Genomic DNA, 14,112 nt, shown 5'->3' on the forward strand with positions numbered 1-14,112 from the left:
TCTGGGGCCATAGAATATTAATATGGATCTAGAACTTGACACTCAATTCACTAAGAGAGGTGCCAATATTTGAGTAGCCAATAACAAAACCAATAGTATTTAAACATGCTGAGGTCAGGGTCCCCTGGGCTCCACATGGTCCCATGGCTTAGAAGTGAGACTTCAACAATACTAGACTGTAAACTGCGTATCTGATGCATGACAGCTTTGTACCGGTGCATCCCAGGCCTCCACTAAGGTTGGCTGGCAGTATTGTACTCCCATGGCATTGCCGGATGACAAGACAGTCCTGGGTTCAGGAGTGGGGGTTAATGTTTAAGTGAGTATTTTGAATATGAATTAATGTATGTAGCTTTGTGCCAAAATATCTACCATTACTTTTTCCATCTATTCCAGGAGCAGCAAGATACACACAGTAAAGTTTATTTTGGTCCTAGGTATACTTCACTCCCATTAAAAATAAATTAATCAGCAAATTCCTACACAGCTAAGCCTTCTTTTATGTAAATACAACACAGCTGTAATGAATTACAAGGTGTTATTATCTCTCTCACACACACTGCATAATACTTCACACATAAGAGGTTTTCTCTCCTTAGCTCAGTTTGCAACAAAAGCATCTTAAATAAACTGAGGAAAAAAATGTTTGGTTTGTAATGTTTTCACAGAAGTGGAATATACCTCACACATATAAAGTTTCTTTATATGACTCATTTTATAACAAGTTAAACTGAGGAAGTTTGCTTTGGGGGAAAAAATAACAAATTGACTTTTTTTTGTACAAAGAAAATTGTTGCTGGAGCAGAGGCCTAGGGGTACATTCAGAGCAGCCAGCTTGTTGCACTTCATTTCATTGTAGTTTTGTTCTTTCTTGTCTTCATACTAATTTGCACACATCTCCCATGCATGCCTGCTTCCTGAGCCTGGAGCTGGGGCTTCGGTTTTCAGTTTCCCCCTAACACATTGAATTTGTAGAGTTACCAGTGTACCCAGACACCCCCCTCCCCCAACAGAATCGATTCAGTGTGTCTCAGCAAGGGATAGTGGTGTTGCAAGCTTTTAAAAGAAGCAAATTTCCATTAATAGGTACACAGGTGCAACAGATTTAATTCAACACTTTTTCAAAAAAATGCAGGGATTGCGTTGGTAACCTATGACAAATGTTGTTAGACTCCCATCATCCCTGATATTGGGCAATACTGGCTGGGGTTGCTGGGAGGGTTGAAGGTTCCCCATCCCTACAATAATGAATGAGGAGAGGAGCAGGACAATTACCAGGAAGGCAGCTAAGGTGAAACTTCTATGAAAGCCAGTCATTGAAAGACGTCTGCCTTTACTTAAAAGAAGTACAAGCTTCTTTCATGTAACCACCTCCCCAGGAATAATAGCACTAAATAATGCATTTTCTAGTCCACCCCATCACATAATTATCTGCCAGTAGCAAATACAGAACATAAGACTGCTTGCCTGGATGCACCCACTGAAGAGCAGGTTTGTGTGCTGGGGGTCATGTTTGAGTCTCCCCAAGAGGATTAAACTTGACAGCCCTTTGGAAGGTATGAGGAAGAGCACAGACACATGCATAGACCTGGTTAAGCATCAAAAGCCAACTTCTGTGAATGCGCATGCTGTACAAAATGAAAGACTTATTTCTATATTGTTTTCAGTACATTTATTTGGATCAAATTTTAAAATGTGTGTGGAGAACTATTCTCCAGGTTTTCAGCAAAGGCATTACATGGTAAGGAAAAACATGAGAATTGTTTCTCGGGTTACATGTTGTACCATAAGAGAAACAAAATAGGTTGTGCCTCTAGAATGGAATAATGCGCTAACCTTAATGCAGCACATACAAGGGCTGTTTTGAAGCGAATGAACTCTTGTTAGTCACGTAGGATCCTGAGCCACTATTTTATAAAGAGGTGACCTGAGCAAAACAAACCCATGAATAGGAAATGTTGCTCATACTGCAAAAACCTTCAGAACACAGTTTGGAGACATGGAACCCTGAAGTGTTTTTAAGTCACAAGACTCGGGCCCAAACCAGCCTGACATGACAAGCATAATGTGCAGCTTTAAAAAATGCAAATAGCATCAGCTAGGGTGGGGCTGACAATAATCAAGATTGCATCAGGCATGGAGGAGAAATGTAACACCTTCCTCCCATGCTGTAATCCTCAGGTAAATTTCTCAAATGCAAATGGAACATTCAGTGGAAAGAAAATGCCAGCTGATGTTCTGCATTTTTTTAAACCTGCACATTAATATCATGTCTAGTTTGGCTCTCTGCCTCCCATGGGGTCATTAAAAAAGAAACAAAAACTCTTCCATCTATTGGGTCATAAAAACTATTACAGAGGCAAGGAAGGAAACTGTCCCTCACTATTGGGATCAGCTTCATACTAACCTTAGTTGGGAAAGGGCAGGCAATCCTTGCAAAAACGTCTGCATTTTTCATGCTTTGGAATTCTAGTTTCTCATTTGTCCCAAGACGCACAATACTTGTACCAAAGAACGTCTTTCATATCCATGCTTGTGCTTACCAGTTTTATGGAAGACAGAATTATGGTATGTTTAGACAGCTGATCCCCTCTTACTAGACGAAAAGCATATTGCCTGTCACTTTGGTAAACTATTTTGCTCTCAAGAAAAGGAAGCTCCATTCAAGAACCTGTGTGTTGGAACAACCAGATAATGGAACTGAGAGGGATTCCTGAAATGAACTAGCAGCATTTAACCACAGATATAATACTATAAAAGTAGCATGTTAATATTTCTAAGGTGAAAATAATTACAAAAAGAGGAGTTCTAATCACTCTTTCAAACAGCAAATACAGCATTTATTCCTTTCTTTCCTGGAAATCCCCACAGTATAAATCAAGTCTCACTTCCAGGAATTGTTCCACATATAGAATTAAACACAGTCAGCAGCAAACGTTTTCAAGCAGGGTGATGAAGATTTCAGAGTCCTTCATCATTATATGTGGGTAAAGCAGGTTTCACGATGCTTTGAGCATTTGTTTCCACAAGGGGGCGCCAGGTCACTTCACCAGACAGCAGCAGGTCTTCTCCAGGAATAGCATCCAGGTGCTGCACCTGACAATCACAACAAAATAATGCAAGTCACCCAAGAGAGATTCTAAATATGATACCACTCATCAGAAGTCTACCTGTGCAACCACTAAGGAAGTAAAGAGAGGGAATTTGGGATCTCATGGTATTTCAGGATAAAAAAAGGTAAAGGACCCCTGACAGTTAAGTCCAGTCGCGAACGACTCGGGGGTTGCGGCGCTGATCTCACTTTACAGGTCACGGGAGCCGATGTTTGTCCACAGGCAGTTTTTCTGGGTCATGTGGCCAGCATGACTAAGCTGCTTCTGGCAAAACCAGAGCAGCACACGGAAATGCCGTTCACCTTCCCGCCGGAGCAGTACCTATTTATCTACTTGTACTTTGATGAGCTTTTGAACTGCTAGGTTGGCAGGAGCTGGGACCGAGCAACGGGAGCTCACCCCATTGTCGTGGGGATTCGAACCGCCGACCTTCCGATCGGCAAGCCCTAGGCTCAGTGGTGTACACCACAGCGCTACAAGGTGTTAGTAAGTAAACCAGACATTTGTAAGATAAAAAGGTAAAGGTAAAGGACCCCGGACAGTTAATTCCAGTCAAATGCGACAATGGGGTGCGGCGCTCTTCTCTCTTCAGGCCAAGGGAGTCAGCATTTGTCCAGACAGCTTTCTGGGTCATGTGACCAGCATGACTAAACTACTACTGGTGCAACGGGACACTGTGACGGAAACCAGAGCACACAGAAATGCCGTTTACCTTCCCACTGCAGCGCTACCTATTTAGGTACTGGCACTAGCATGCTTTCGAACTGCTAGGTTGACAGGAGTTGGGACAGAGCAACGGGGGCTCACCCCATCGCAAGGATTCGAACCGCCAACCTTCTGACTGGCAAGCCAAAGAGGCTCAGTGGTTTAGACCACAGCACCACCCTTGTAAGATAAATAATGCTATATAATAATGCCATATAAAAGGCATTTGTACAACATGTATCTGTTTCAGATTGAGCTGTTCTCTAATCTGAAGACAAATAGAAAATATTGGCTTCCAATGAGCAGATGGCCCCTACATACTGGAGTAATCCATCTGATAAATGTGATAAACAAAGGTATTTTATCTCACATTCTACCTCCAAGAAGCTCATGAAATTACCATATTTTAGCCTAAGTGTTCCACAAACCAGGTTAGGTGGAGAATGACTGGTCTGATGATCAGAAGTCTAAGGACTGACCTGCTTCCCTCCACCTGGTTTGGGGCGGGGCCTGACAGGCTCCATAAAGGACTGCTGCTGGGCAGAGAGGCCTCCGTTTTTTTTTTTTAATTGCTATTATTTTTTATCTATATCATTTTAAATTGTGATTGATATTAATACTGTATTCTTAGTTTTAGATTTTATGATTCATGTGGAAATTGTTTTCCATTTGGTTGTGTACTTTTGATGTGTTCTATTTATTGTTTATGACTTTTGTTATGTTGGTAATTATGTAAATCTTGTCATAGTGTAAGCCGCCTTGAGCATTGTTTTAACTATGGAAAGGCGGCATACAAATAAAATGATGATGATGATTTTTCCAATATGCCTCCCTGGTCCAGGTCCTACACTCTAACCATTATGCCAATTGCCTGTGTGCAAGTGATTGTCATCTAGAGTAACCAAAACCACAGATCTTATTCTTTATATATCAGTTTTCATTTATAGTGCTGGGAATCATTCAAATGCTGTTCCTTTTTGCCTCTATGGGTGGTTTTTCTTTCTACAAAGCAAAAACTCTAACTATCTCATTAAAATGAATATATCTCATTTTGCTTTAATGATGTTTGCAACCCCCCACCCCTGCAAAAACGCTTTACATTTAGAAAAGCATTTCTACTGGGTATTTGAGTACTGAAATATATGGTTAGTAGGATGGTAAAATTATTTCTAGGTGTGACTGGGCAATTTCCATACGGCTTTGAATCTTTGTTTGTTCTATAATTGCCCTTACATGAGCCTATGTAGGTTGAGAAAAACTTGATCCCTTAACCACAGTTAAGGAATTGGAACAATGTATCATATTTTACTGTGTACAAGACAATGTCCCTTTAGTCAAAAATTGGAGGTCATCTTATACACAGATTTGTACAATAAGTACTGGGTGAGCTGACTGGAGAAACAAGGCTGTTCCAAGGTGCGGTGGATCAAAAAAATCTCAACAGCTTTTGGGATGATTTTCCCCAAAACTGAACAACTTTAAAATAATGATTTCTAAATTTTGGGCTCCCTTAAGTAGGGGTCGTCTTATACATGGGGTCATGTTATACATGGAAAAATATGGTATTTCTATGCTTTCCCCCCAGTAGTGATGTATGGAAATGAGAGCTGGACCATAAAGAAGGCTGATCGCCGAAGAATTGATGCTTTTGAATTATGGTGCTGGAGGAGACTCTTGAGAGTCCCATGGACTGCAAGAAGATCAAACGTATCCATTCTGAAGGAAATCAGCCCTGAGTGCTCACTGGAAGGACAGATCGTGAAGCTGAGGCTCCAATACTTTGGCCACCTCATGAGAAGAGAAGACTCCCTGGAAAAGACCCTGATGTTGGGAAAGATGGAGGGCACAAGGAGAAGGGGACGACAGAGGACGAGATGGTTGGACAGTGTTCTTGAAGCTACCAGCATGAGTTTGACCAAACTGCGAGAGGCAGTGGAAGACAGGAGTGCCTGGCATGCTCTGGTCCATGGGGTCACGAAGAGTTGGACACGACTAAACGACTAAACAACATGCTTTCTCCTGGTTAAGGATTGTGTCAATGCTGCCCATAACCATGTTTGAAAATAAGTGCCTGTAAACTAATGTTTGAAGCAGATTTCAAAGGCTTAACAATGGTTAAGGAATTGGGGGGGGGGTGAAGAAAGGCCATTATTCCACAGTTGCAAGTACACCAAGCATGCATATTGTTTGAAATGTAATGAGAACATCCACATTATAAATAGTTGCCCACCTGCTTGCGTATATATTCCACCATTATTTCCAGCTGCCTTGGGTCTTCACAATGCTTGTTGAACAGATTTCTCCAGATGGCTGCTGCAAGCACATGATCATCTGATAAAATTCCCTAAAACGAAAGAAAAACAGCAAATTGGGAAAATGTAAACACTAAATAGGAAGTGGTTTCAGACCTTACAAATGGCTATTTAGCTGGACATTCCCTCTAAGGCTCCAAAGTGTAGCAATGTACGAATACAGCTTCAAACTTTCCAATTTATAACAGGTTAAATGTTATGCTTTTAAACTAGCTTTTTATTGTGTAGTTTAATTGTGTGTAGATATTTTATAATTGATTTTATACTTGTAAACAGATCGGAAGCCGTTTTGGCTTGTAAGTGGCATATGAATACTACTACTGTTACTGCTTTTTTATGGTGTGTACATTGCCTTCCTTTATTGGTAGAAGACAAAGCATCAGAGAACTTATTAGCAGAGGAAAAACAAGCAGCAGATATAGTGATGAAACCAATGAAAACTTGAGCACAGTTCTGAGAAGCAGATTCAGTAGCCTCAGGGATTAGGTGCTGATACTCTATATTTCAAAAAAAATTAAACAAGTTGTACAAAAGTCTGCATGAGGCACAAAATCTTTACCCAGATTCATGCTACCTATGAGCAACACATTCCCCACTAACATGCAGCACGATATGGGCAAAAGACAGCTCCCTTATGACCACATCGCACTCCCTAGCTTTAGTCAATGAGCATCATTAGCAGAAGCAGAACAAATTAGCCAAGACAAGCAAGTATGCACAAACACACTTCTATTGGAATAATCTCTATGGTTTGGAAAACACAGTATATTCAGCACAGAAATAATGCATCTTTTTTGTAGTGCATAATATGCACCTGCCATTTATCTTGTCTGCATACATTAGTATTACCTCATCATATCCAAAAATAGCTGCATAGAAATTTTCTGTCATGCTTCTCATACTCGTTTTCAGGGCAACAGAATCAATCTGAAAAATAAAACAGCAGTCAGTAGTAGTACTGGGGAAATCAGAAGTGAGCAGTTTCTTGCTTATCCAACCCACATCTAGATAGAACAGAACAAGCACCCTTGTTGGCCAGGGTTTGGTGGAAACATGTCTGGATAAACGAATTTCACAGAAGAGCCTTGGAATACATAAGGAAGGAGGAAGGTGCATGTTCAGCACCACATTCTGCATGTATTTGCAATGCATGGGCAATATACTAAACAAAACTAAGGCAGGAAGAGTATCTTCCTAATATGGCTCCTAATATGGCAAGTAAACTACATGAAGCCACTTGGAGAACTCAACATTGACAGGGTGGGATACCTGTGGTGGTCCTGATTTTGCTAGGCTACAACTCCCACCATTGCTGACTATTGGTCATGATGGCTGGGCCTGACAAGAGATGGAATCCAGCAATGTTTGAAGGGGCAGCAGATTACTGTTGGGCCACCTTTTACTATAAGTAAAAGGGAGACCGAGCAGAATTTGAATGTCTAGCCCCCAAAGATCATGCTGGACCATCAGTTGCTGAATCTGACACACAAAAGAAAGCTATGAGTAACACCATACACAAATCTCAACACTTTGATAAAAGAAACCAGTACTGCTTCATCAATGATGTCATCAAAGCCCTATTAATATGCATATAGCCCTGCGGTTACTGCCTTGTAATAATTTCCCCCTCCAACAGCTAATTAGTTCATGTCATACTATCAAACCTATGGCTTATATATAGTCCTCCATTAAACTGTTATCCTTCATAACATTATTTTTATAATACACGCATACAGTGGAACCACAAGGAAAAAGTTCTTTTATGTCAGTTACTCATATTTTTCCATTTATATAAACTATGAAAATTCATGCATATATTTTATAGGCCATCAAGATTTGGTCACTGGGCTATTACTGAATGTTTAATGAAAAAAGCGCTAAATAGAAGAAATCACAGGGTTAAATGATGACTGCAACCTCTGTAATGACTTAATTAAATTTTTATTGAGTACATAAACTATGATGTCACTTTTAGCCAACCAGGCTTGTACTTTCTAGGCATGTCAGAGACCATGGCTTTTCTCAATAGAACATACTCCTAAATAAGCAGCATTTCTATACTCTAATAAGGGGGAGCAGCTCTCATGTAACACACTCAATAAATTATCCTTCCATTTTTAAAACAAACAAATTCCATGAGTTATAATATATTTGCCATGCACTTTTTATGACATAATAAAAATGTTACCTTAAGGATTACTTAACACATACTACAAATGTTACAGCAGGCAATTGCAAGGGGGCAAAGAAAATAAACAGCACCATTACAGGGACAGGTCCTGGACTTTGTATCCCTAGGGGAGCAGCTCACTATATAAAAGCAAAAAGCAGCAGCTTTAAGAAAGAGATTAATAAGGAGATAACAAAGCTAAATAAACATGGCAATAAATAAAAATATGACTCTTACATTGGAGGGGGGGCAGTATCCTGGATAACATCACGTTTTTTAAGAGGGCTATCGCAGTATTTGGAGGAAACTGGTTAATACTAGAGAAACACCATCTCATTAAAATAAGTAAATAAACTTAAAGAAGGGTTCTTTAGAAACATTCTTTTCTCAATCCCGTCTTCCCAGCACTGGCAATTCTCAACACCTGGCTTTCAATAGAAATGACTTCACTGACTACAAGCTTGTCTCAAGTGTCAAGGGCACTAGAAAAGTTTAAACTGCTACTCAATGCTAATGCTGCTAATAGCCACTGGATTTCTCCTGTAAATTTAAGCTCCTTCACACTTTGTCAAAAAACAGACCTTGGACTCCAGTACCTGCTTTGGTTCAAAATAGACAAGGATTCTTAGGAGTGAAGAACAACAAATACAGTGGTACCTCGGGTTATATACACTTCAGGTTACAGACTCTGCTAACCCAGAAATATTACCTCGGGTTAAGAACTTTGCTTCAGGATGAGAACAGAAATCGTGTAGCAGCGGCACAGTGGCAGCAGGAGGCCCCATTAGCTAAAATGGTGCTTCAGGTTAAGAACAGTTTCAGGTTAAGAATAGACCTCCGGAACGAATTAAGTACTTAACCCGAGGTACCACTGTACTAGGTGTATGGAATCTTCAGAATTTCACCAAAGGGTATATATTAAAGGTTATATCCAAGAATCTCATAGCAATTTTGGAGTATACCTGCATATAAGACCACTGAGATCTATTTAGTTTTGAAAGAAGCCATTTAGTCTTAAGCAAGTCACTCAGAAGTAAGTTCCACTAATTCACCTGGACTTACTCCTAGGTAAATGTGTAGAGCTCCAGGGCTTAAGAACTATTCCCAGTCTCTCAGCCTAAGGATTTCAATAGCACTCATTTAAAATTTATTTTTGTTTCTTAGCAGTATGGTATCTATCAAGGACAATATAGAGGGACACCTTAGCTGCATTCAGGCATAGCAAGATCTGAAGCTCTCATGCTTCCCCCTCCACTGTCTTCCTCAGGCATGGCTGTAAGGAGACTGGAAGCTTTTCCTTCCACTCTGTATTAACTGTCTTTTTCCTTTCCTTTTTCCAAAGTGTAGTTAACTTTAACTATGGTTTATTGAAATAAGCCACCTTCAAACCTTGGGCTATGAAGCTGGTTTCTTTTAATACACCATAGCGAAATTTAACCACAGTGTAGGGTTCTGGTGCAATGCTAAACTGCTATTAATCAAAAATAGAAACAAAAGTTTCCTATAGCTTCCTCGTGGTTGTAGTACCATAAGAAGAGGGGGGAGGGGGAAGCCTGGGAGCCCAAGGACTGTTATGGATTGTTCCTGTAACAATAAAGAATAGTTTATTGATACATCTGAATACAGTGGTACCTCGGGTTACATACACTTCAGGTTACAGACTGTGCTAACCCAGAAATAGTGCTTCAGGTTAAGAAGTTTGCTTCAGGGATGAGAACAGAAATCGTGCCAGCAGCGGGAGGCCCCATTAGCTAAAGTGGTGCTTCAGGTTAAGAACAGTTTCAGGCTAAGTACGGACCTCCAGAACGAATTAAGTACTTAACCCGAGGTACCACTGTACAGTGTTTTATCAAAGTTTTCACCTAATGTCTTCTGGTGTCATACATTTGTCTTAACCGTTTCAATCTCAAGGCACATTACAATGTTTGCCCATAACGTTGGTTATATTTGAACGTTGCATTTGTAAAAGTGAAAGTTTCATATGTAGCCTTGAAATATTGTCATATACACTGCAGGATTTCCCCCTCCTCTCTCAAATGTAGAGGGATTTCTAGATCAAATAAAGCTTAGCTCCCCTTAAGCGCTCCTCCTACCCAAGGCATCATATTCATGCTTGCCACAAAACAGTTAACAGTTAAATATTTTCTTGCCAATATTTTAAGAGTGCAGAAGGTTCCAAATTGCTGGTAAAATAAACAATGCCAGACTGTGAAAACTCCTGGCTGCCATGCTCTCTGATGTTAACAAGAGTTCCTTTATTACTATAACCTTTCTGAAGTGAATAAAAATTACTTCTCTGCCCTACTTCTGCCCTCAACTAAAAGGAAAAGAAGGAAAGTGAACCACAAAAAAGTTACACAGTAAGATGTCGAGAATCCTGGAGGATTCTTAAGTTTTAAACATTTGTTTATACGTTATGTAAACACATTGTACCCTTGTTGCAAAACTTATGTCCCACCAATGCAACAGTTTCTGCAAATCTCCAAAATGTTTGTTCAATTCCGTTGAAAAAAATTATGTGCAAAGGACCCTTTATGATAAAGTGTTCATCTGCTCTTTAGCTGTGTTCATCTTTTGGCGGTATGTGATTCTTAATTTGTAGCAAAAATTGCCACAACAAAATAAAGATTGTCAGTGCCAAAATACCAAGTGTGTTTTATTTGCTGGGCTTTCTTAACAGGCCTCAAACTTGCACATTTGTGGTTCAATCTAGCCAAGTTTAAGCACTTTAAAGCACTGCAGAGTTCAGTGACAGAGTTAAGCACATGCTTAACTTTCCCATTTAAATGAATGGGACTGGCAGTGAGAAGCACAGCGTGACAATTCATAACATCTTTGAGGGGAAGGTAAGATAAGAGTACACATGGCTAAGCTAGGAAAGTATATCATCATTATTGGGGAAAACAAATGAGATAACATTTATGATAAATTGGTCATCATTCATTGATTCACATGCAGAACTAACTGCTTACTTAAAGCTTTGCTTTAAGATGTTATAGCTAAATTACTTTATGTCCTCAGTTTATAGATGGGGGATATAAGTGATTAGCACATAACACTGACATGTAGTCTTTTGCATGTTATCTGGATCTCATTTAATGATATGATATACTTTTAGGCAGCTGATTGATACCACCACCACAATCCCAGAGAGAAGGATCATCTTCCCCAGCTAGTTTTCTTAAGCAATAACATAATTGAGCTCAAGTGGTTCAGAATACAGCTGCAATTTGCAAGTTTGTTCTCTCTCTCTCTCTCTCTCTCTCTCTCTCTCTCTCTCTCTCTCTTAAAATACTCTGCTGTATAATTTACCATACGTTATCTGTACATCATGGTATTTGCTGACAAATGTTTTATTTAACAGCTGAGATTTCTATGTCATGTTGTATTTGCTTGTATTTAATGGTGTGGATGAAATACATATAAGCAAGAGGTGGGCAAATAGTGGCTTGCAGGTAACATCTGGCCTGCAGCAGCTTGAGAAATCACTCAGCTCCTCCTACTGTCTCATTCCTGGGCCTCTTTCAGTGGACATGAGAGGACAGCAGCCTCCTTCCAGTTCCCTTGTAAAGCTGGCCTGTCCATTTCAAAAATGAAATCCAGAAGCTAACAAATGAAAAGCACCAGAACACAGGCTAAATTTCAGATCTTCCCCCGACCCCAGCCCCCAGAACAGGCAACTCTCCGCAAGCCGTGGGAGCCCAGCGCAGGGGAGAGCTGCGCGAAGTCTGGGCGCGCTGACCTCAGCGCACCCAGGCTTCAGCATGTAGGCAACTCTCCGCAAGCCGTGGGAGCCCGGCGCGGGCTCCCACGGCTTACAGAGATCTGTGCGAAGCCTGGAGAGCAAGAGGGGTCGGTGCGCACCGACCCCTCACGCTCTCCAGGCTTCAGCGAAAGCCTGCATTCGCCCCATAGGATGCACACACATTTCCCCTTCATTTTTGGAGGGGAAAAAGTGCGTCTTATGGGGCGAAAAATACGGTAAATGTACCAACAGAAGTAGTGGGATGGATGCTGGGAGGTAATTTAATGATATGTAACAGAAAGTGGGAAACAGTGCAGTCAGGAAAGGAAGGATTAAAGACATGCAGACACACACACACACGAGAAACAATACATTTGAATGTCAAAAGAAGTTGAGAGCACAACTGGAGAATTACTGGAGAAATGCGAGACTTAAGAAAGAATAGGTTTAGAAACTTTAGAAAGGAAAAAGAAGTAGGAACAAGGGAGGGTGTGGAAAGGCAGAGATATGAAGAGCATCATATGGACAGCAGATTGATGGAGGCACAAGAAGAGTACTATCAACATTGAATGACAGTATGGTTGAGCTCTAGGAGCAAGATCTTCTCTGGGATAGCTCAGTCAATACAGTATGAGACTCTTAATCTCATGAGTTGAGGGTTCAAGCCCTGCGTTGGGCAAGAAGATTCCTGCATTGCAGGGGGCTGGCCCCTTCCAACTCTTAAATTCTATGATTCTACAACAGTTCACAAGAGGGAGGGTCATGGCACTTTAAAAAAAATGAATCTGAGGGCTCAATCATTATACCCTGATGCTAAATCAGGAGAACCCAGGATGATCAGAAGCAGTATGTGGAACATCACCTCATAGCACCTTCTCATGTGGCTATACCTCTGTCATAGTTTCCCATAATTTTCAATGATGTAAATTCTATTTGACCTTTCATAGACAAATTACCAATGAAAAGCCCTTTCACGGTAACCAATGAGCTGCCCACTACTGTTTATACCAGCCCATCTTCCCACCACTAGGAACTGACCTTTTGAAGCATGGAATCTGTTTCATACAAATATGTGGCTTTGGGTGGAGGTAATTCCAAGAAATCTATATAAGCCACCCTCACTATACTGACTTACTGACTGAGATGTATTGGCACTCCTAATGAACATTATAGCCTCTGACCACAAGTAAGAGAAGAGTAGCACAAAAGACAGAACTGTAAGAAGTGGATGTTTGGAATACAGTCTATGAGCCTACAACTCTCACAGTCCCCCTCCCCCTTTGCTTGGTCTACTATCTCCTGTATGTGCTCATTAGCTGCAATTTTGGAGTTGGAATTGCCATTCTCATAGTAAATATACCCAATAGAAATCTGCAGTGAAGTGAGGGCAGATCTGTGGGCTTTGACTGGCATTTTTGGTATAAAAAATAAAAAACCAAGGCTGTTCGGGCTGAATAGAAGAGACTGATGGAAGCATTTTGCATCCAGGGGACCTGTACCTTTTACATGCAAAATCTAACACTGGATTAGTTTTCTGTGCCAGACATGCACCTTCATTGGGATGCAGACCAGGAGGGACTAAGAATAATAGACATGAGCTCTCCCCAAGCTGTATGTTGAGAGAAGTGGCACTGTGGCTGTTTGTCCCACAACCTCCACGTATTGGGTACAATGTGAGAACAGGTATGTGTGAACATGGTTTCACATCACTCATACAGGCCCTACATCTGTAAAATTGTGTATGCAGGACCTGTTCTCATCTCTCACCCAATGTATGAAGGTTGTGGGAAAGAACAGTAAATGTGCAGAGCTCAGAGCCAGCTGGGTGATGCTGATTTCCCTCCAGGGTTTTAGCAAATGCATGAAGAATAAGGTATGATCTTGGGGCTAATTCAAAGAAGAAAACCAACGAATGAGAAATAGTTTCCATACTTTGTCAAGTTGAGAGAACAACTCAAATACTGTATCTTCAATAGTGAAGATTTGTTTATTGAATTCATACCTCACCTCTCCTCCTGAAAACTCAGGGTGGCAAACATACCCACATTTCAAAAAAGAATTCTAAAA

General features: G+C 40.7%; 2 protein-coding genes across 5 annotated transcripts in view; one reads left to right on the forward strand and one right to left on the reverse strand.

Annotated features, from left to right (window-relative positions):
- CEP250 (centrosomal protein 250) overlaps positions 1-14,112 on the forward strand; it is a 133,247-nt gene that overhangs the window by 23,151 nt on the left and 95,984 nt on the right. The gene's annotated exons all lie outside the window — the stretch shown is intronic.
- Positions 1,658-14,112, reverse strand: part of LOC128416280 (ubiquinol-cytochrome-c reductase complex assembly factor 1) — a 42,186-nt gene continuing 29,731 nt past the window's right edge. For all 4 annotated transcript variants that reach the window (XM_053393814.1, XM_053393813.1, XM_053393816.1 and 1 more), the window contains 3 exons: positions 6,980-7,057; positions 6,049-6,162; positions 1,658-3,096 (listed from right to left, as the gene is read on the reverse strand). In XM_053393814.1, coding sequence (XP_053249789.1) covers positions 2,962-3,096; positions 6,049-6,162; positions 6,980-7,057 — 327 coding nt within the window. In that variant the 3' untranslated portion in view covers positions 1,658-2,961. The remainder of the gene's footprint in view (positions 3,097-6,048; positions 6,163-6,979; positions 7,058-14,112) is intronic.

The sequence above is a fragment of the Podarcis raffonei genome, chromosome 6 (assembly GCF_027172205.1).
Source record: "Podarcis raffonei isolate rPodRaf1 chromosome 6, rPodRaf1.pri, whole genome shotgun sequence".
NCBI lineage: Eukaryota > Metazoa > Chordata > Lepidosauria > Squamata > Lacertidae > Podarcis > Podarcis raffonei.